This window comes from Vipera berus, assembly GCF_964194415.1.
Source record: "Vipera berus genome assembly, chromosome: 16".
Lineage (NCBI taxonomy): Eukaryota > Metazoa > Chordata > Lepidosauria > Squamata > Viperidae > Vipera > Vipera berus.
In genome coordinates, this window is record NC_138219.1 from 5430388 (window position 1) to 5451855 (window position 21468).

General features: G+C 47.2%; 2 protein-coding genes across 6 annotated transcripts; one reads left to right on the forward strand and one right to left on the reverse strand.

Moving 5' to 3' along the window:
• Positions 1-3117: 3117 nt before the first annotated feature.
• DRAP1 (DR1 associated protein 1) lies at positions 3118-15032 on the reverse strand. 5 transcript variants are annotated; one of them, XM_081341010.1, is made up of 8 exons: positions 14882-15015; positions 10891-11046; positions 8933-9005; positions 8155-8248; positions 7422-7541; positions 6422-6512; positions 4482-4567; positions 3118-3334 (listed from the first exon to the last, which is right to left on the reverse strand). In XM_081341010.1, exons 1-8 carry the CDS (start codon positions 14921-14923, stop codon positions 3184-3186), a joined length of 813 nt encoding a protein of 270 aa, XP_081197136.1. In that variant the 5' UTR covers positions 14924-15015; the 3' UTR covers positions 3118-3183. The 5 variants fall into 5 exon arrangements, 3 of the variants coding, with proteins under 3 accessions (XP_081197136.1, XP_081197137.1, XP_081197135.1); XM_081341011.1 differs by lacking the exon at positions 10891-11046 and having other exon boundaries at positions 14882-15032; XM_081341009.1 differs by lacking the exon at positions 14882-15015 and having other exon boundaries at positions 10891-12118.
• A 2195-nt stretch (positions 15033-17227) lies between these two features.
• LOC308675573 (UPF0696 protein C11orf68 homolog) lies at positions 17228-19761 on the forward strand. The gene is made up of 2 exons (XM_081341014.1): positions 17228-17481; positions 18357-19761. Exon 2 carries the CDS (start codon positions 18372-18374, stop codon positions 19107-19109), a length of 738 nt encoding a protein of 245 aa, XP_081197140.1. The 5' UTR covers positions 17228-17481; positions 18357-18371; the 3' UTR covers positions 19110-19761.
• Positions 19762-21468: the final 1707 nt, after the last annotated feature.

Here is a 21468-nt window from a genome sequence, read left to right on the forward strand (position 1 = left end):
TGCAGCCATCTGATAGCATGATGGCTGGGGAATCCTGGGAGTTGACATCTGTCCATCTTAAAGCCTACTGGCTGGGGAATTCTGGAAGTTGTAGTGCAGCCCTCTTAAAGCTGTTGAGATTGGGAAATACTGGGTCAGGGGTGTCAAACTGCTGGCTTGCGGGCCGGTTCCATCATGGCGAAAACCGTGCCCACCCCATTGCTGGCAATGGGGAAAAAAGTTGCAATACGTCGCGACACGTCACACGACGTGGCGAGTTTGACACCCCTGCACGAGGTTATAGAAGCACAACCTTGCAAACTTGAGTGTAGTTTTGCTTCCGTGCACACTGCAGGGAATTAAGGCAACGTCCCTTGAACCGTTTCCTGTTTTTCAAGCCATAAAACATGGTTTGCTAACTTGTCTTTCTAGTTTCCGCAAAGTCCTCCCTCTGACTCTCTAAAAAAAAAAGATCAGGGTGCATTGGACCTTATTCCCATCATTTCAGCCCTGCTACCATTGATAAGGGTCTTTTGAATGCACAAGCTCTTAGGACAAGCTATTCTCCAAAGCGCCCGAAGGCAGGACAAGAAGCAATGGATGGAAACTCATCAAGGAGAGAAGCAACCTGGAATTAAGGAGAAACTTCCTGACAGTTAGAACAATTAACCAGTGGAACAACCTGCCTCCAGAAGCTGTGAATGCTCCAACACTGGAAGTTTTTAAGGAGAGACTGGACAGCCATTTGTCTGAAAACGGTATATAGGGTTTCCTGCCTGAGCAGGGGGTTGGACAAGATGACCTCCAAGGTCCCTTCCAACTCTATTATTTATTTATTTATTTATTTATTAAATTTTTATACCGCCCTTCTCCCGAAGGACTCAGGGTGGTGTACAGGGCAATAAATATCAAAATGTAAATACAAAAGTTAAAAAAGAGATTAAAAGAATTAAATAATTATGCCCAATAATACAATACTAAAAGTGTGTTTAAAACTAAATCCAACCCCAAACCCATCAGACCAGGCCAGATGGTTCAAATAAAGCCCCCCCCCCCTAAAATAAAAGGCAAAGGAAGATGTTGGAAGTGATTGCTGTAGTGGCCACCCTTTTGGGGTGTGTTTAGGTGTGTCCATCCTTCTCTTCTCCTCCTCTTTCAGCTGCCAGATGGACGGATGGCCAAACTTGGGGGGGGGAACGCTTTGAAGCCCCCGAAGTGCTGTTCCAGCCTCACCTCGTCAACGTGGAAGGAATGGGGATGGCTGAGCTACTGTTCCAACACCATCCAAGCATCTGCTGTGGATATCCGGTAAGAGGAGTTTCTCAAATTTGGCGACTCTTTTAAGATGGGTGGACTTCAATTCCCAGAAATCCCCAGCCAGCATGGCTGGCTAAGGAATTGTGGGAGTTGAAAGCCATGGGGGTACTCTGGGAGTTTTATTTTTTACTTTAACAAATGTAATAACATTAAACGGGAGTTGGCCTCTGAAACCATGCTGGCTAGGGAATTCTGGGAGTTGAAGTCGAGAGCTCTTAAAACGGGCTAGATGGGGAATTGTGGGAGTTTATTTGTTGTATTGAACAAATTTAATAAAACTAAAGGGGAGTTGGCATCTTAAAGTATGTTGGATGGGGAATCCTGGGGGTTGACGTCCACCCTTCTTAAAGCATGCTGGCTGGGGGATTCTGGAAATTGAAGTCCCCCCAACTTAAAGCATGCTGGCTGGGGGATTCTGGGAATTGAAGTCCCCCCATCTTAAAGCATGCTGGCTGGGGGATTCTGGGAATTGAAGTCCCCCCATCTTAAAGCATGCTGGCTGGGGATGCTGGGAGTTCATTTTCATTTATTTTATTAAACAGATTTAATAAAGTTAAACTGGAGTTGCCATTAAATGCTAAACAACGAACCAAGCATTTACGACGGGGGCAGCATCATATGATTCCCCCTTTTGCGACCTTCTGACAAGCAAAATTCACTTCACTGCGTGCGACTAATTTAACCACGGCAGCATTTCGGTTGGCAAAGAATGTCGTAAAAACGGGGCAAAATGCACTTTTTCTTCACTTAGCAACGGACATTTTGGGTTAGGCTCAACTGCGGCCATACGTCGAGGACTACCTGTACAAAATAAAGCCAAGCTGGGAAAACGGAGACAATCAGCAAGTTTGTTTTTTTTAAAATAGGTTAACTTTTTCTGACCGGTTTTTCCGGAGGGCGGGAAAAAGCCTGGCTTGCAAAAAAAAAAAAAAAAGGGGTGTGTGTGTGTCAATGAAAGCTGCATTTGTAGTTGGCTGTAGTTTTAATCCGGCCGATTTCTTTCTGCCTGTGTGGTTAAGCATCGGTTGCAACGCCAGCCGGTTGGGCTAGTAGTTGATGACTCAGTGTGTTTGTGAACTTGGCAAAGGGGCTGAACCACAAAGCAGGTTGAACATGTTGTACTAATGGAGTTGTTACTCCCTAACACGCTGGGGAAAAAAAACCTCCAATTTTACGTCGGCTCAAATTGCTTGATTAAAAAGAGAGTAGGCCCATTAGAACCGCTGTAATATAGTCCTCGACTTACAACAGTTCGTTTAGTAACTAGATCAAATACAGCGGCACTGAAAAAAGGGGCTTACGACCACTTTCCACACTTTACAACCGTTGCAGCATTTCCAGGGTGACGTGATCAAAATTCAGACCCTTGGAACCTGACTCATACTTATGACGGTCGCAGTCTGCCGGGGTCCCCTTTCGCAACCTTCGGACAGGCAAAGTCAACGGGGGAAGAACCCAGACTCGCTGAACAACCGTGTAACGAACTTAGCAAGCGCAGCGATTCACTTAACAAGGGTGGCCAGAAAGGTCGCAAAATGGAGCCATTTGCCTGAAATGGTATAGGGTTTCCTGCCTGAGCAGGGGGTTGGACTAGATGACCTCCAAGGTCCCTTCCAACTTATTATTATTATTATTAAATGTCTCGCTCAGCGACAGAAATTCAGGGCTCGATTGTGGCCGTAAGCCGAGGACCACCCGTAATTCTTCCTGCCATTCCCAGGTGTGCGAAAAGGGGGGGGGGAAACAAAAACAAAAAACCCACAATCACCTCTGGAAGACTTTTCTCTTTTTTAATAAATTTAAGAACAGCCCCTTTCAAACCCGCTACGATCCCCTCCCGCCCCCCCACCCCACCCCGAATGGCAGCAGTGAAAACGGAACTGGGTGTTAAGAGTCATAGTCTTCCTCTTCGCCTGCCTGGACCGGCGCCAGGGATGCGGGCGGAAGTGCAATTGGGACTGTTCCTGTTGGAGCCGGTACAGGCAAGGAGACAGTGGATACGGGAGGGGCTGTAAAATGTAGATACGGTGCAGGGGCTCTGCGGGAAGGAGAGAAAAAGAGAGAGAAGAATCAGCCACGTTTTAGGTGCCAGCCGCTGAAAAAAATCAAGATACTAGTCCCTGGGGGATTAAATTAAAAGAGCCATTTGGTCTAGTGGAGAAGGCCCTAAATTAGAAAGTGGGAGACTGTGAATTCTAGTCCTACTTTAGCCATGAAAGCCAGCTGGGTGACTTTGGGCCAATCACCAGGAGACGGTGAGTTCTAGTCCTACTTTAGCCATGAAAGCCAGCTGGGTGACTTTGGGCCAATCACCAGGAGACGGTGAGTTCTAGTCCTACTTTAGCCATGAAAGCCAGCTGGGTGACTTTGGGCCAATCACCAGGAGACGGTGAGTTCTAGTCCTACTTTAGCCATGAAAGCCAGCTGGGTGACTTTGGGGCCAATCACCAGGAGACGGTGAGTTCTAGTCGTACTTTAGCCATGAAAGCCAACTGGGTGACTTTGGGCCAATCACCAGGAGACTGAATTCTAGTCCCGCCTGAGGGATGAAAGCTGGCTGAATGACTTTGGGCCAATCACCAGGAGATGGTGAGTTCTAATCCTGAATTAGCCAGGAAAGCCAGCTAGGGGACATTGGACCAATCAGCAAGAGACTGTGAGTTCTAGTCCTGCCTTAGGCAGGAAATCCGAATGAGTGACTTCGGGCCAATTACCAGGAGATGGTGAGTTCTAGTCCTGCCTAAGGCATGAAAGCTGGCTGGGTGACTTTGGGACTATCACCAGGAGACGGGGAGTTCTAGTCCCGCCTTAGGTAGGAAAGTGGCTGGGTGACTTTGGGCTGATTACCAGATCATTCTTGTTAACCAACCCGTCATAAATGGAGGACTGCCTATATAGCTAGAACGAATTTAATTATAGGGCTAGAATGACAGAACCTTGCAAGTCTGAAAACGTCTCCCCTTCCTGTGACTAACTTAACATCTGCAGCGATTCACTTAACATCCATGGCAAAATGGCCATACAACGGGGTGGAAGTCAACGGGGTGCAACTGTCTTGCTCAGCAACAGAAACGTTGGGCTCAATTGTGGTCGTAAGTCGAGGACCACCTGTTTGTTTCTTCTCGCCGCAAAGACCTACCGGTCCTGCCAAAGCCAGGGAGAAAAATAAGGAAAATGTTAATTACAAAGAGAGATGTGTAGCCGGTTGTGTAGGGTGGGTCGTCTGCATAGGTTCCTCTTCTCCGTTGCTTTCGCTATCTTCTGAATCATCCTGTTAAAAAAAAGAACAAAACAGAATAGCACAGTTGGATTGGGACCTTCGACGTCTTCTAGTCCAACCCCCCCTGCCTCTACAGGTAGTCCTCAACTTACGACAGTTCATTCAGTGACCATTCATAAGTCGCACAAGTCACCGGAAAAAAAGTGACTTATGACCATTTTACACCCTTACGACCGTTGCGGGCATTTCTCCGGGCTCACATGATCCAAATTCACAGGCTATGGCAGCCGACTCATATTTATGACGGTCGCAGTGTCCCGGGATTACGTGATCGCCTTTTTGTGGCCTTCTAAGAAGCAGAGTCAATGGGGAAGCCAGATTCACTTAACTAGGGCAAGAAAGATCATCAAATGGGGCAAAAAATAAATATCACTTAACAAATTTCTCACTTAGCAAGATGAATTTTGGGCCCCACTGCAAGTCTTAAAGCTGAGGACCACCTGTACCATTTCAGACAAGGATTTGAACTGAGGCCGGTTAGGGAATTAAGTCCCTTCAAGCAGGCTTTGCAAAATGGTAGGCTTAAATTCCCAGGATTCCCAGGCTGTCTGGCTGCTGCTGAGAATTCTGGGACATGATCCAGATCCCCAGCTGAGGGATGTTTCGTCCAGTAGCATCACCAAAACATTGCGAGAAATGAAAAAAAGACAAAAAAAGAACAACACGAAAATTAACAAGTTGATGGTCGTTAGCTGCTACTTCTTGCATTCCTCCCTCGGACCCAAGCAAAGGGACCCAGAGCATTATGGGAAAATTATGCTCCTTGCACCACTGGTATGACCCCAGAATAAGTCTTCAATTGTGGACATGTCCTAAGGATAAAAGATTTTGGTCAACAACACATATATGGTTAGAGAAAATAATAAACACGTAGATTTTAAGCCAGAATTATTTCTGTTAGGTATAATTGTAGGAAATTATGAGAAAGAATGCGTATATTTAAAGTTACAGGTATTAATGGCAGTCAGAATTGTATTTGCTCAACAGTGGAAAGATGAAGAATTACCAGCGGAGGAAGAGATAATTAGGAACATTTTGGACTGTGCAGAAATGCACAGACTTACATTGAAAATGAAGGAGAAAGAAGATTCAGAGTACTTTAGAATAAGGGTCTGCAACCTTTGCTACTTTAAGACTTGTCGACTTCGGCTCCCAGAATTCCTCAGCCAGGCATGCTGGCTGAAGAATTCTGGGAGTCGAAGTCCACAAGTCATCAAAGGGCCAAGTTTGAAGACCCCCCTACTTTAGAACACGGGATACATTTTATCAATGGCGAGAGAAAGGAGAAAGGAGGTTAAGAGGTATTAGGTAAAGGTTCCCCCGCACGTGCGTGCTAGTCGTTTCCAACTCTAGGGGCCGGTGCTCATCTCCGTTTCCAAGCCGAAGAGCCAGCGCTTGTCCGAGGACGTCTCTGTGGTCATGTGGCCGGCATGAATAGACGCCAAAGGCGCACGGAACGCTGTTACCTTCCCACCGGAGTGGTCCCTATTTTTCTACTTGCATTTTTACGTGCTTTCGAACTGCTAGGTTGGCAGAAGCTGGGACGAGTAACAGGCGCTCACTCTGCTACGCGGCACTCGGGATTCGACCCACCAAACTGCCGACCATTTGATCGACAAGCTCAGCGTCCAAACCCACTGAGCCACCGCGTCCCTATTAAGAGGTATTAGTAAGCTAAATATTGGAACCCAGGCAACATATTGCTGGTAAAATATTAAGGATTTGTGATTATAAAAAATTAATAAAATCTTGTTATAAAATAAATAAATAAATAAAGTCTTCAACTGTATTACACAACGCTCTTCCACTCCTGGAAAAAAAGGTCACGCTTTGCTGCCAACTTACGTCCTGTTCTGAGTCTGTGCCAGATTGTTTGGCATCCTTTGCTTTTCCCGCTGTGCCGCCGTTCCTTCGTCCACTGCCAGGTTTCCGGCCTCTGCCGCAAAAGAGGGGGGGGGGCGGAAATAAGGTTTTATAAAAAGGTGGACCAAAACAGGTAGTCCTCGACTTACGACCACAATGGAGCCCAAAATTTCTGTTGTTAACTGAGATATTGGTTAAGTGAGTTGTGCCCTATTTTACCATTTCCCTTGCCACGGCTGTTAAGTCAGGGGTCTTCAAACTTGGCCCTTTGATGACTTGTGGACTTCAACTCCCAGAATTCCTCAGCCAGGCAGGAATTCTGGGAGTTGAAGTCCAGAAGTCATCAAAGGGCCACGTTTGAAGACCCAGGTTAAGTGATTGCTAAGTTAGTAACATGGTTGTGAAGTGAAACTGCTTCCCCCATTGACTTTGCTTGCTGGGAGGTCGCAGAAGGGGATCACATGACCCCGGGACATTGCAACCGTCATAGATATGAGTCAGTCGCCAACTGCCGGAATTTTGATCACGTGACCCACGGGGATGCCGCAACGGCTGTTAAGTTTAACAGTTGTGGTTTCCCCACCCCCCAGTTGTAAATTTGGATGGTCACTAAACAAATTCTTGTCATGAGGCAGCTGGACTTTCTTTTTTTTCCTCTTTGAAGACGTTTCGCTTCTCCTCCGAGAAGCTTCTTCAGCTCTGACTGGGATGGTGGGGAAGCTTCAGCCAGAGCTGAGGAAGCTTCTTGGAGGAGAAGCGAAACGTCTTCAAAGCAAAACAAGACAGTCCAAGTTGCCTCGTGAAAAAGCACTTTTGGCACAGCCCTGACCTGGACGACGTAGAATCTCCACAGACACTAAACGAACTGTCATTAAGTGGAGAACGACTTGCATTTCCCGTCTCGCTCGAAGCGGTTCCGGAAGGTTCCGGATCCACCCGTCTTTCCTTCGCTGCTTGCCACGGGTCGATTTTCGTGACCTACCTACGGGACACCTTCTCTCCTTCCATGTGGTTGTCCTCGGTGTCGCCTTGCATGTCGGGCACGGAAGCCACAAGATCCTTCAGGAAGTCGAATTGCTGCTCCTGTTCTATGCATTGTTTCCTGCAAAATTCACACGGTCGGGTTACCCAGATTTGGCCCGCCCAAGCTGGCAAGGGTTAGAGAAAGGAGCATTTCGCTTTTTAAAATCTGCAGAGATCTGCTCCCGGTTTTGGAGGAGGGCAAGGGGTTTGTGGTGCCCTCGGGAAGCCATCCAGATCAGTGGATTCCAAATTATTTATTTCTTATTTCTAATCACAGGCAGTCCTCAACTTACGGCCACAATTGGAGCCCAAAGTTTCTATTGCTAAGCAAGCAAGGCAGTTGTTACAGTGAATTTTGCCCCAGCTGTTAAGTGGATCACTGCAGTTGCTAAATTAGTCACGCGGCCATTAAATGAATCCGGCTTTCCATCATCCCCAGCCAACAGAGTTTGGAGAGGGCCTGTGGTTAGCCTATACTTAATTCCGGAGACGGACGCCGAGAAAAATAGCACACGTTGCCTTGTTCTACAACCAAACGGTGCCTTTCCCCTTAAAGCCTCAGACAAGATTCTAGTCCTCAGGGTTACAAAGGAAGGAGGCCCCTGATGTTTCAGCCCTTGGTGCTCAGCAAGGCCTACAACGATGGCAGTTGTCCTGAAAAAAGGAGAGGGGGATCTACAGCCGATACTCACAGGTGAGACGTTGTCATCGTTTTGGCGTTCCTGGACTGGGTGACGTGACAGGCCGTCTTCAACAGGGACTCCAGGAACAGCTCTAGCGCCCGGGCTGCGGCTCAGAGTTAAGGGGGACAGCAAGACTGACCCCGTTCCCTCCTCCAGTCAAGGCGGACAGTTTCCATACCACTTTTACCAACTAGGTAACATCATCAGTATTGGTTTGCGGTCTACAAGCTCTGTGTCAATGCTGCAAACATTGACATGTTTTTGCACTGATGATATAAGAGACAGCCTGTTACTTTAATTGCTTCATTTGTGGGCGGGGGGGGGAGGAAATCTCTACCCGGATGTTGTGAGAAGATTGGAAAAGCCCGCGTACAGAATGGGAAGTGAAACCTCATATGTAAAACTAATTGGATAATGTGATTTATGACATGTAGATAAGGGCGGGGATGGTGTGTGTGTTATGATGGGTTTGGGAGGAGGAGATTTCAGATTCTGGAATCCCTCGAGTGCCGATGTTTCGTTTCATTGCTAAGACTTTTTAGATAAATAATATGCCTGCAGTTCGTTTGAATTGTCTCATTTATCGGAACCATGACACTCTGATGATGTTACCTAGTTGGGTCAGGAAACGTCTGCAGGAAAAACCACCAAACTCAGAGAGCACCAAGGATCCTACAGTCCTAGAATGTCCGCAGTTCCAGAACACAGAAGGCCTTCTACTACCCCGCCACACACACACACACACACACACACCCCACACACACCGCAGGCAGGACAAAGAGGATACAAATGATCACTGGGACCGCAGCGGCCACTTTGCCAATTTCTTCATCCGTCTGCATGATCTTCTTGATCCGAGCCTTTAAAATGGGGGAGGGGGGGGAGGAGGAATGGGGAGATGAGAAATGTTTTATTAAAAATAAACGAGCTTCGAAATATGTTAAGTTACAGGTAGCCCCAATTTGTTTAGTGACCGTTCAAAGTTCCAACGGCCCTGAAAAATGTGACTTAGGACCATTTTTCACACTTACAAGCCTTCCCAGGGTCACGTGATTGAAATTCAGACGCTTGGCAACTGACTCATACTTACGACGGTCGCAGTGTCCCGGGATCCCCTTTTGCGACCTTCTGACAAGCAAAGTCAATGGGGAAGCCAGATTCCCTTAACAACTGTGGCAAGGAAAGTCGGGAAATGGGGCAAAACTCAGCTAACAACGGTCTCCCTTAGCCACAGAAAAGTTGGGGAGGGGGGGTGTCTATTGCGGTCGTAAGTCGAGGACCGCGTGTGTGCACGAAGAGGGAAAGACGAACAGATTCTCAGAATATATGAAACTCTGCTTTGAGGTTATGACGACCAGAATTACTCGGTTGTTCTAGAAATGGTTTAAGATAGCTAGAAATATAAAAAGCAGAAGTTCAAGGCTATGCCACGGCCCTGAAAAAAAATGGAAAGTTACTTTTCTCCTTTCTTCTTATCTCTCTTCTCCTTTCTCTTCCCTGACTATGGTTTCTATTTATATTTAATCTCATAATAAACTTTTTTTTTAAAAGAGTGCATTTTCACCCTTGCCAAACAGATGTTTGAATCAGCAATTCCCGTTTTAACATCTTCGATATGCTCTGAGTTGGAAACCCAGGTACAATGGCCAACAATAAAGCCAATTACAGTAAGTCCTCGACTTAATGACCACAACGGAGCCCAAATTTTCTATTGTTAACTGACTTTTGCCCCACTTTGCAACCTTTCTGGCTGCAGTTGTTAATTGATTCTGGCTTCCCCCTTGATTTTGCTTGTCCGAAGGTCATAAAAAGGGGATTACATGACTCCAGGGCGCTGCAGCCGTCATAAATGTGAATCAGTTGCCAAGTGGCCGAATTTTGATCACGTGACCACGGGGATGCTGCAACGGCCGTGAAGTGTGACGAAGGGTCACTGTTTTCAAGTACCGCTGCAACTTCAAACGGTCATTATTTATTTATTATTTATTTATTTATTAATTTAATTTGTATACCGCCCTTCTCCCGAAGGACTCAGGGCGGTGAACAGGGCAATACATTAAACGAACTGATGTTAAGTTGAGGACTACCTATATTTCTATTTATTTAATAAGAAGTCACACAAAATAAGGATGACAAACTCTCCCCCAAAGAGTGATTTATGTCCAATCTGGCGGTTATTTAGCCTCCTGTCCCCAAACCCCCCCGAAATAAAACACGTATTTTCAATTTACAAGGTTACAGGGCTCAGCAGTTGCCAAGAGATACTTCCTTTCAACAAAAACAGTTATTCATATAGTAGTGAACAAACCTGGGAAAAGTGTATTTTTGATGTTTGATGGCTAATAACACCACTTCTTTTGGGAGTAGTACCATAAAATTATATATCAACGGAAAGATCATTTAATCAAGAGTGCAATGCCATAACTTTTATGAAGGATCTGCTATTAGAATAGCCGTTATAAAGAAGAAAAAGTGAAACATGTAGAAAAAAACCGAGATATACAAAAAAGGATCACCATAAAAGAGATATACACAAATGATCACCATAGAAAAACATGAAATACACAAAAATGATCAGCATAGAAAAACATGAAATACACAAAAATGATCACCATAGAAAAACATGAAATACACAAAAATGATCACCATAGGGGGAAAAATTGAGATATATAAAAACGATCACCATTGGAAAAAAAATGAGATATATACAAAAAATGATCACCACGTCTGTTAATAAATACTTACAGTAACATGGGTTTTAGCCCAGTTTGGCCTTTTCAACCTTGGTTGGAGCGATAAAAGTGGCTTTTTTCGTGGAATTCTAGATTTTAGGCCAAATTCCTGCAGTCTGCGCCGAACGGTCCTTGCGCTCAACTTCACATTGCATTGCGCCATTTCACCCTGTATACACCCAGATGATTTTCTTCCGTCACGCAGGCACAGTCTCTTAATCCTTCTATCGTCGTTTGCTGTGGTGCACCTTTTCCTGCCTTTACCGGTGTGGTTTTGTAGGGACCGAGTCTCCTTATACCTCTTCAAAAACTTAGAAATGCCGCCTTTGGTTACGTTGCCACCCATTTTTTTACTAATTTCTTGGTAACTGCAGCCTTGTTCGCTTAATAATACTATTTTGCATCGCTTTCTGGGCGACCAGTCAACTCTTTGCACCATGGCTTTTTAATTTTATTACGTTTTGCAAGCTCGCTAAATGAAAGAACACACACACACACAAAAAAAACCCCAACCCACTTTGATAGCGATCACATCACACACTGGATCACATCACACACTGACAAAATACCCTCCTCCGGGCTTCAGTAATACCTGGCATCAATAACCGAATCCTACTGTGATCTGATTGGCTCATTGGCAAAACGAGATGACCCCTGATTGGCTCTCTAAACGCTCCAGCTCATTGGCTACATTCAAAGGAAGGAAAGCTACCAGGTATCCACCTAAGCCAGTTGTGCTTCCTTTTTTCTGGTTATTTGGCTATAGCTTTTCACAGAATACAGATAATTGAACACGCTTCGTCGCATTACCTTCTGGATTAAATTACCTTCCCATTGATATATAACTTGATGGTACTACTCCAAAAAGAAAGTGGTGTTATTAGCCATCAAACTTCAAAAAATACACTTTCCCCCAAAAGGTTTCCACAATTTTGGCCACAACTGTACGGAACAAAGCAGGAAAGCTGCCACGCGAGGAGAGAATACCGATAGTCCTCGACTTACAGCAATTCATTTAGTGACCTTTCGAACTTACGATGGCACCGAAAGACGTGGCTTACAACCAGTTCCCACAATTAGGACCGTTTGCAGCATCGTGATAAAAATTTGGGGAGGCTGGAACTGACTCCTATTTATGACGGTCTGCAGTGTCCCGGAGTCACGCGATCCCCTTTTGCGACCTTCTGACAACCGTGTGACTAACTTAACAACTGCAAGCGATCCACTTAACAACGGTGGCCAGAAAGGCTGCGAAATGGGAGAAAATTCACTTCGCAAAACTGCAAGCGATCCACTTAACAACGGTGGCCAGAAAGGCTGCGAAATGGGAGAAAATTCACTTCACAAATGTCTCACTTAGCCACAGAAATTTTGGGCCTCAATTGTGGCTGTGTATCGAGGACAACCTGTTGTATCAGCCAGAAGAAAAAAAACCGTCCAGTTGCCTTTTCCAAAATAAAAAGCATTTTTGATGCAACGACATCAACTAGAAGGGGGAAAAAAATCCTTTTACACCTTCAGAAAACAGAAGTATAAAAGAAGCTAATATTGGAATATTTTCAGGGTGCAAAACCAGGGAGAGAGTTTAAAACGCAACGAAGTTGTTTACAGATACGGCAAATGTCTTTATTTTAAGGTGAGCATAAACAAAGAAAGATGGAGAAACACAAAGAGGAAAAAAAACAGGTTGTATTAAGGAGAGCCAAGCTCTCTCTCTCCCAAACGCCCATGGCTTAACCTAGGTTTGTTGACTTAACCACAAGTCGGTGGATGGCACAATGCACTCTACCATAAACCACAATTTACAAACCAAATGTTTAACTCGGCGTAACAGCTAAGCCACCAACGAACCACATTATGGCCCAGTTCAGGCTGAACCCAAGCGACTGAAGTTCCTGTAGTAAACCAGAGCTAAAACAAATCATAGTTTAATATACAGCCATTATAACAACCTAAGGATGGGGAAATAAGGTTTTCCGATAAAAGGGAAAATGAGGTCCCCCTTAAAGCTACTGGAAATTAAAAACACAGTAAGTCGTAATAGAGGTAGTCCTCACTTTACGACCACATTTGAGCCCAAAATTTCTCTTGCTAAGCGGAACAGCTGTTAGGTGAGTTTTGCTCCCATTTTACAACCTTTCTTGCTACACTTGTTAAGGGACATCACTGCAGTTGTTCAGTTAGTAACACAGTCGTTAAATGAATCCAGCTTCCCCACTGACTTTGCTCGTCAGAAGGTTGCGAACATGACCCTGGGGCACTGCGACCATCATAAATGTGAGTCGGTAGCCAAGCGTTTGAATTTTGATCATGTGACCGTGGGGATGCTGCAAAGGTCATAAGGGTGAAAAACGGTCCTGTCACTTTTTTCAGTGCCCTTGTAAGTTTGAACGGTCATTAAATGAATTGTTGTAAGTGGAGGATTAATTGTAGCATGACCAGCAAGAAACAAGAAATGGCAATTGTGTGGTAGAAGGATTACAAAAAATATCAGTATTACCGAACGGGAAAGAATTCAAGGGTAACACCAATACACACACACACACACACACACACACATACACATTATAATGGTATTTAGGCAGGGACAGTGAAGAAGACAGCCTAAGTAAGGTGAAAAGCATCAAAATAATTTGAGACTTTAAATGGTGCTGGACCATAATCCTTATAATCTCTACCTGCCATTGCAGGTTGAAACGCCCATAATCCCTAGCCAGGCTGATCGATTCTACTGCTGTCTAGGAAATGACAGGGGTCATTTACCAAACAGCACATCTGGAAGGCTATGTGCTATCCTGAAGCCATAAACCATAGTTTACCTACAATACAGCCAATAAACCAAGTGAAGGATTTGCCAGAGGTGGAAAGACCCTTTGTGGGGGGCAGTGAATGTTCAGCTTGGCCAGGAGGAAGGGGGCAAGGGGTGTCTGCCCCTCACTGCAAAAGTCTCCAACATCTGTTTCTGCAAGGGAGGGAACTTGGAAAACCCAGAGACGGAGGCAAGAAACAGCTGTTGCAGCCGGGGATGGTTGCAAGACAGGGATGAGGAGGGCAGAAGAGGAGGAGGGGGCTGGCTTTCAGCCCCCCCCCAGGAGCGCAATGGGGAAGGGGCACAGAAGTGGAGGTGGGGGCGAAGGAAACCCTGGATCCCCTGCAAAAAAGGGGCATAACAGAAAGAGGGGCAGGGGCTGCAAAGAGGGGAAGGGGATGCCAAAGGGGAGAGAGGCATCTGCAAAAGGGGCTTGCAAAAGGAGGAGGGGTTTTTTGCAGAGGCGGAAAAGGGGTCTGTAACAGAGGAGGGGGCTTGCAAAGCGGGAGAGGGGATCGCAAAAAGAGGAGGGGGTTCCCACGAGGGAAGGGGAGCTTTAAAAGGAGGAGGGGTGGGTGCAAAAGGAGAAGAGGTGGTTGCAAAGCGGGGAGGGGGGAGGAGGGAGGAAGGGGCTGCAAAGCGGGAGAAGGTGGGGGTCCCCAAAGAAGGGGTTGCAAAGGAGGGAAGGGGGCTCCAAAAGGAGAAGAGGGGGTCGCCAAAGGAGGAGTGGGCCGCCCAGGGGTGGGGGGCTTTAAAAGGAGGAGGGGGGCTGCAAAAGGAGAAGAGGTGGTTGCAAAGCGGGGGGGACGGGAGGAAGGGGCTGCAAAGCGGGAGAAGGTGGGGGGTCCCAAAAGAAGGGGTTGCAAAGGAGGGAAGGGGGCTCCAAAAGGAGAAGAGGGGGTCGCCAAAGGAGGAGGAGGGGGCCGCCCAGGGGGGGGGTGGGCTTTAAAAGGAGGAAGGGGCTGCAAAAGGAGAAGAGTGGCAAAGGGGGGGCTGCAAAGCGGGGGAGGGCGCTGCCAAAGGAGGAGAGCCTCTCCCGCGTTGCAATCAAACCATTCCCCCCCCCGATTTTATGCTCCCCCCTGCCCCTCCCCGGCTGGGGAGAGGGGGCGCCCATCCCGCCCGGGACGCCCCAGCTGGGCTGGGTGGGTGCAAATCCGTCCCGGGACGGGAGGCGTCCGGTCGGGGCTCTCACCGGGGGAAAGCGCGCGTTGTACTTCTTCTTCTTGCTCGGCATCTCTCCCGTCGCGCCGGCGGCTGCAGCGGCCGCTCCGCCCGGGCCTGTCGCGAGCCCCGCACCGGACCAGGCTCCAGCAGCGGCGGCGGCGGCGGCCTGGGAGGAGCCGGCCGGGTCGCCCCAGCGCGGTCCTAGCGCCTCCCGTCTCTTCTTCCTCCTCCTCTTCCTCCTCCTCCTCCTCCTCCATCATCCGCAGCAAGGAATGGAGACCCCGGCAAGGGCAAAGCTTGGGGTGGGTTAGGCAAGAGAGAATGCCCTCCGCTAAGCATGTGCAGAGGGCCTAGGTAGGGGGGCAAGCCGCTGGAAACCTAACCTTGCACCGCTAGCCCGACGAACAGAACTGGAAGGGGACCCCCGGGAGGTCAACTGGTCCAAACAGAAGTTTGTGGATGCTCCAAAGTTAATTTACCCATTTCGGCGCATTCCCAAATTTTTCCTAATCACCTCATTTTCTACTGGGATTTCATTCCTTTTCCCATTTTGAGCAAATGACATGCTTGCTGCTTAAAAAAATAAAGGTCAATCAGATTACTACAGAATTTGGAATGAATTTTATCTTTGGCGGGAACAAAAGGAAGGTCTCTGTTAGGTCTTACAGATTGGTTCACTGTTCTAAGTATTGTATTATACTTAATTGATTTGTATCTTAAGTGTATTTAAGTGTATTTTAGGTATATATATATATATATATGAATATTGTAGACAAGAAGGTTTGTCAGTCCGTTTGTACCGTGTCCAATGTTTTTAAACAATAAATTTAATAAAATATATATATATAAAAAAAAGAAGTTGTGGATGTTCCGACATTTGGACGTGTTTTTTTGTTTTTTTTAAGAAGAGACTGGACAGCCGTTTGTCTGAAGCGGTATAGGGTTTCCTGCCTGGGCAGGGGGTTGGGCTAGATGACCTCCAAGGTCCCTTCCAGCTCTATTCTATTCTCCCTCCAAGGTCCCTTCCAACTTGGTTGCCGTTAACCCCAGTGCTGGAGCAGGAGACCCAATCCCATTCCAGACAAGTGGCTGTCCAGTCTCCTCTTTAAAAGCCTCCAACTAATGGGAGCACCTACAACTTCTGGAGGCAAGCAGTTCCACCGGTTAACATAATAACAAAACTGGTAGGGACCTTGGAGGTCTTCTGGTCCAACCCCTTGCTCAAACAGGAGACTACCATTTGAAACAAATGGCTGTCCAGTCTCTCTCTCTCTCTCTCTCTTTTTTTTTTTTTTGAAAATCTCCAGTGATGGAGCATCCACAACTTCTGGAGGGAAGCTGTCCTGCTGTTTAATTGTTCTAACGGTCAGGAAATTCCTCCTTAGTTCTGGGTTGCGTCTCTCCTTGATTAGTCTCCATCCATTGATTCCCCTCTTGCCTTCAGGTGCTTTGGAGAATAGGTTTGGGGAAATGTTGGTTTTGTACAAGAGGAGTAACTTGGTTGTTGGAGTAAAGCTTGGTTGGGTGTTTGGAGTCCTTTGAGTTGGTGTGAGCTTTGATCCAACCTTGCAAATTTTAAGATAGGAGGACTTCAACTCCCAGGATTCCACAGCCGGCATGCCTTATGATTGGTGGACTTCAGCTCCCCAAATTTTGCAGCCAGCGTGCCAAATGTGAAATATTGTGACTTACAGATCTTTATATTAGTGACCTGTGACCCTGATGGTTCAGCAATCGTTCCATAGCTGGAACATATCCCAAACCATGCTGTTTTCATCATTTGTTTCGTATCTTCCCTTTCTATTTAACCAATATATTTTATTTTCAAGAGCTGAGACCAGCATTTGCCAACCATAGCAACTTTAAGAGGTGTGACCAGGGAATTCTGGGAGTTTAACATATTTCTTAAAGTTACTATAGTATACTATAGAGTTTCATCAGCGTGAACCTGACCCTTTCGTCACTTCCGTTTCACAACGGAAGTGTCTCCCATTCCATGTGGAAACAGATGTATGGATGCGTGGGCTGAGCCATTGGGCGTGTCAAATCCTAGAGCGGCGACGCTCTCCACGCGCCCATAGAAAAATGGCGACCGAAAATGGCAGCGACTGGCTTGACGGGCCTTCTTCCCGTCCTTTCCTTGTCTCGGCCGAAGTGGATAATAATTCTTAAATATGCAAATTAATCACGAGAAGCATCAACCAAGTAATGCTTAGGCCAAATAGAAGGAATAAAAAAAATAGAGGCAAAGTAGGGCGAGGCGGGTTAACTCTGCCTCATTTCGGTCCCTTTAGGCCTTCCGGTCCATCACTATTTCGGTTCCCCCATCCACTTCCGGGTGTGTTGCGCGTTCGTTTTTCCGTTTGCCCCGGGCCGTTGTGACGGTAACGGGAGGCAGGATTGTGGAAGACTAAATTGGAGGCCGGGTTTGGGGTGCGGGTGTGTGTGGGGGGGCGTTGACCCCCGTTGTTCGGTTCCCCTCCCTCCCTGGGCCGGCCTGGAAATGGAAAGGGGTGTCATAGAAACGGGTACTCACGAATGGCGACCGTCGTAATCCCGCGCACTCGGTAATTTTGCCTCAAGGCCGTGGAGTCTCCTGACGGCTTTGCTTCACCACAGCCTTGCAAGGTAGGACGGCGCCATCCCCGCCCGTGCTGTAGTTTTATTTTTATATGGCTTTTTCTCGTGCCGAGGAGCTGCAAGAGAGCGAAGGGGGCTTGTCTGTGGGAGCAGGAATGAGGGAAGATTTACATTTTCCTCTTTTGAAACGCTGTCTAAAGGACTTAAATCAATGTGTTCCCCAGGCTGGTGAGGCGTTATTACGACTATAACCTGTGGTTAGTCCATTACAGCATTTAATACGTTAACGTAATGCAAGGGTCTTCAAACTTGGCCCTTTTATGACTTGTGGACTTCAACTCCCAGAATTCCTCAGCCAAGCACGCTGGCTGAGGAATTCTGGGAGTTGAAGTTCACAAGTCATAAAAGGGCCAAGTTTGAAGACCCCTGACTTAATGTATTAAATACATGAAGCCTCCCAACAATAGGACTAATTGCCTAAAGCAGGGGGGGTCTTCAAAGGTGGCCCTTTTATGACTTGTGGACTTCAACTCCCAGAATTCCTCAGCCAGCCATGTCTTAGCTTGTTGTTTTTTTCTTCCTACTAAATTGGAGAGATTGCAGAGGAAGGGATTATAAGAGAGTAAATAACTGCTTGGTGGAGAATTCTGGGAGTTGAAGTCCACAAGTCATAAAAGGGCCTAAAGTTTTCCAATAATAGTGAAGGAAGTCTTTAATTAATGCAGTAGTATTAGGAGACTTTAGGCAATTTTACAGGTCGTCCTCGACTCTCAACAGCTCATTTAGTGACTGTTCAAAGTTACAACGGCACTGAAAAAAGTGACTTCGGACTGTTTTTCACATTCACACCCATTACGGCATCTCCCTGGTCACGTGGTCAAAATTTAGACACTTGGCAACTGATTAAACCTTTCTCCCATCAGGTGCCTTGCCAAACCATGGCTAGCCAGCATGACGAGACTGGGAAGGATGGGAACTTTGCCAGTGAGGATTTGGCTGCTGAAGCTATGGCCGCAGACATGGATTCCTGGGTGGTCTTTGACGCCCGCAAGACCCCCAAAGCTGAATTTGAGGAATGGCTCCAGACCTACCAGCCATCCCGCGTCTCTCGCTACGGAAACCCGGAGTGCAACATCGAGCCGGTGGGCTGGATTGCCATCTACGGCCCCAGCTTCTGTCCAGAATCTGGCAATGTTGTCGGACTTCAAGAGGACTGGGAACGCTTACAGCTGAGCGGGCGCCACGTGACTTTTGAGTCTATCAAGGAACTGGCCCTTAACCGGCAGGTCCTGACCGGTAAATGGCTGATGCACCTGGACACTGGCTTCAAAGTGGACCACGCCTGGGCTGGCATCGCCCGGGCGGTCCTTGAAGGGCGAATCGGGGTGGCCAAAGTCAGCCCCTGCTGCCCTGACTCGGACCACAAACACGTGATCTGCGTGTACACAGACGATTTCACCAACGAAGAGCAAGTGCTGGTGGCCGATTCCGTGATACGGGCCACGGGGGTCAAGTGCCTCTTATCCTACAAGCCTGACGCTTACACCTACTTGGGCATCTACCGTGACAACCGCTGGCATCTCTGCCCCACCATTTACGAAAGCAGGTTTGATCTGGAATGCGTCCCCCGGCGCTCACGTATCATCAATAAGGTGAGCAACAGCGAAGTGACTTAAGACGCCCGGTCTTCAGCGAGTTAACACTCCCAGAGGAAACCACACTTAAGGATGGGGACTACAAACCCCACTGTGCAATCTTGACTCTCTTTTTCTCAAGAGGTGGTAGATTTGCCCAACCGCAGGCGGGATGGATGAAAGCTTGCCTCGATGGGATTTCTGCCTCCATTGCGGGACTGTTAGTTCTCGCCGAGAAGCTCAAAAAGCCTATTTTTGTGACAAATTACATGAGTGAACCTCTGCATTTACCATCAAACTGCTACAATGTGTGTGCTGCGCAACCTTGTGAGGGCTGATGGGCTTCGAAACAGTCTTTTTCTTGCAGGAGGAGCCGAACAAATCATCCTTACCAATCTTTTTCTGCAGAATGGCTCACCAGGAGTGGAAAGCAGTAATTGGCTGCAGTGTCCAATTTCTGCCATCTAGGAAGGGATTTGGGGAGTGGGGGGGGGAGATATCAAAATCCGAATTGCGGCACCAGAGGAGAAAAAAATAGTACTAGGTTTTGACGGAGGCATGAAGTGGAAAACGCCGGGCAAGAGGTAGGCAAAATCTTCTCCTGTCTTTGCTCAAAAAGCAATTGAATTTTATTTTTGTGGTTCTTGGCTGCGTTCACCTGTAACTAGACTGAAAATAAAAGGCACTCTCTCCGCCCCCTTTCCCTGAGGATTTACTTTTGGAATTTATAGTTGAATCCAGCTTTTGAAAAAGCACCTTTGCAATGAACCCAGCTTGCAAAAGGCTTGGGGAAGTTCTCAACTCTCCAAGCGTCAGAAAGTAAAGCTCTTTGGCTGTTTTGGGAGCAGAGGGGAACAAAGAGACCCTAATGTGTTGCATGGAGGGAACATAGGCGTTCCCGAATTCAGCTTTTCATGGCCTGAAGAGGGTGGAAAATGAATGTTCGAGTGGAAATCAGGTCTCTTTGACTATCACACCTCTGCTATATTAAGCAGGTAGCTCTCGAGGTTTACGAACATGGCAACTTTTAAGATGGGTAGACTTCCACTCCCAGAATCCCCCTGCCAGCATGCTTTAAGAAGGGTGGACTTCCACTCCAGAATCCCCCAGCTAGCATGCTTTAAGAAGGGTGGACTTCCACTCCCAGAATTCCTCAGCCAGCATGCTTTAAGAAGGGTGGACTTCCACTCCCAGAATTCCTCAGCCAGCATGCTTTAAGAAGGGTGGACTTCCACTCCCAGAATTCCTCAGCCAGCATGCTTTAAGGGTGGACTTCAACTCCCAGAATTCCTCAGCCAGCATGCTTTAAGAAGGGTGGACTTCCACTCCCAGAATCCCCCTGCCAGCATGCTTTAAGATGGGTGGACGTCCACTCCCAGAATTCCTCAGCCAGCATGCTTTAAGAAGGGTGGACTTCACTTCCCAGAATCCCCCAGCCAGCATGCTTTAAGAAGGGTGGACTTCCACTCCCAGAATTCCTCAGCCAGCATGCTTTAAGAAGGGTGGACTTCCACTCCCAGAATTCCTCAGCCAGCATGCTTTAAGAAGGGTGGACTTCACTTCCCAGAATCCCCCAGCCAGCATGCTTTAAGAAGGGTGGACTTCCACTCCCAGAATTCCTCAGCCAGCATGCTTTAAGAAGGGTGGACTTCCACTCCCAGAATTCCTCAGCCAGCATGCTTTAAGAAGGGTGGACTTCCACTCCCAGAATTCCTCAGCCAGCATGCTTTAAGGGTGGACTTCAACTCCCAGAATTCCTCAGCCAGCATGCTTTAAGAAGGGTGGACTTCCACTCCCAGAATCCCCCTGCCAGCATGCTTTAAGATGGGTGGACGTCCACTCCCAGAATTCCTCAGCCAGCATGCTTTAAGAAGGGTGGACTTCACTTCCCAGAATCCCCCAGCCAGCATGCTTTAAGAAGGGTGGACTTCCACTCCCAGAATTCCTCAGCCAGCATGCTTTAAGAAGGGTGGACTTCAACTCCCAGAATCCCCCTGCCAGCATGCTTTAAGAGGGGTGGACTTCCATAATCCCTCAGCCAGCCAGCATGCTTCTGGGAGTTGTGGTCCATGGATAGTGACGGAAGAATACTTTCCTGCCACAGTTAAATGAATTTGCTGCAGTTGTAAGTAACTTGGTGAAGTGATTCTGGCTTCCCCATTGACTTTGCTTGTCAGAAGGTTGCAAAAGGGGATCACGTGATCCCAGGAGACTGCAAGCGTCATAAACACATGCCAGTTGCCACTGTCTAAATTTTGATCACACAACCACGAGGGTGATGTAAGGGTCGTAAGTGTGAAAAAACAGCCATTAGGGCCACTAAACGGTTGTAAATCAAGGTCTACCTGTCAAACTTTGGGGAACCCACTCGGTCCAAAACACACAACTTTCTACATAGCGG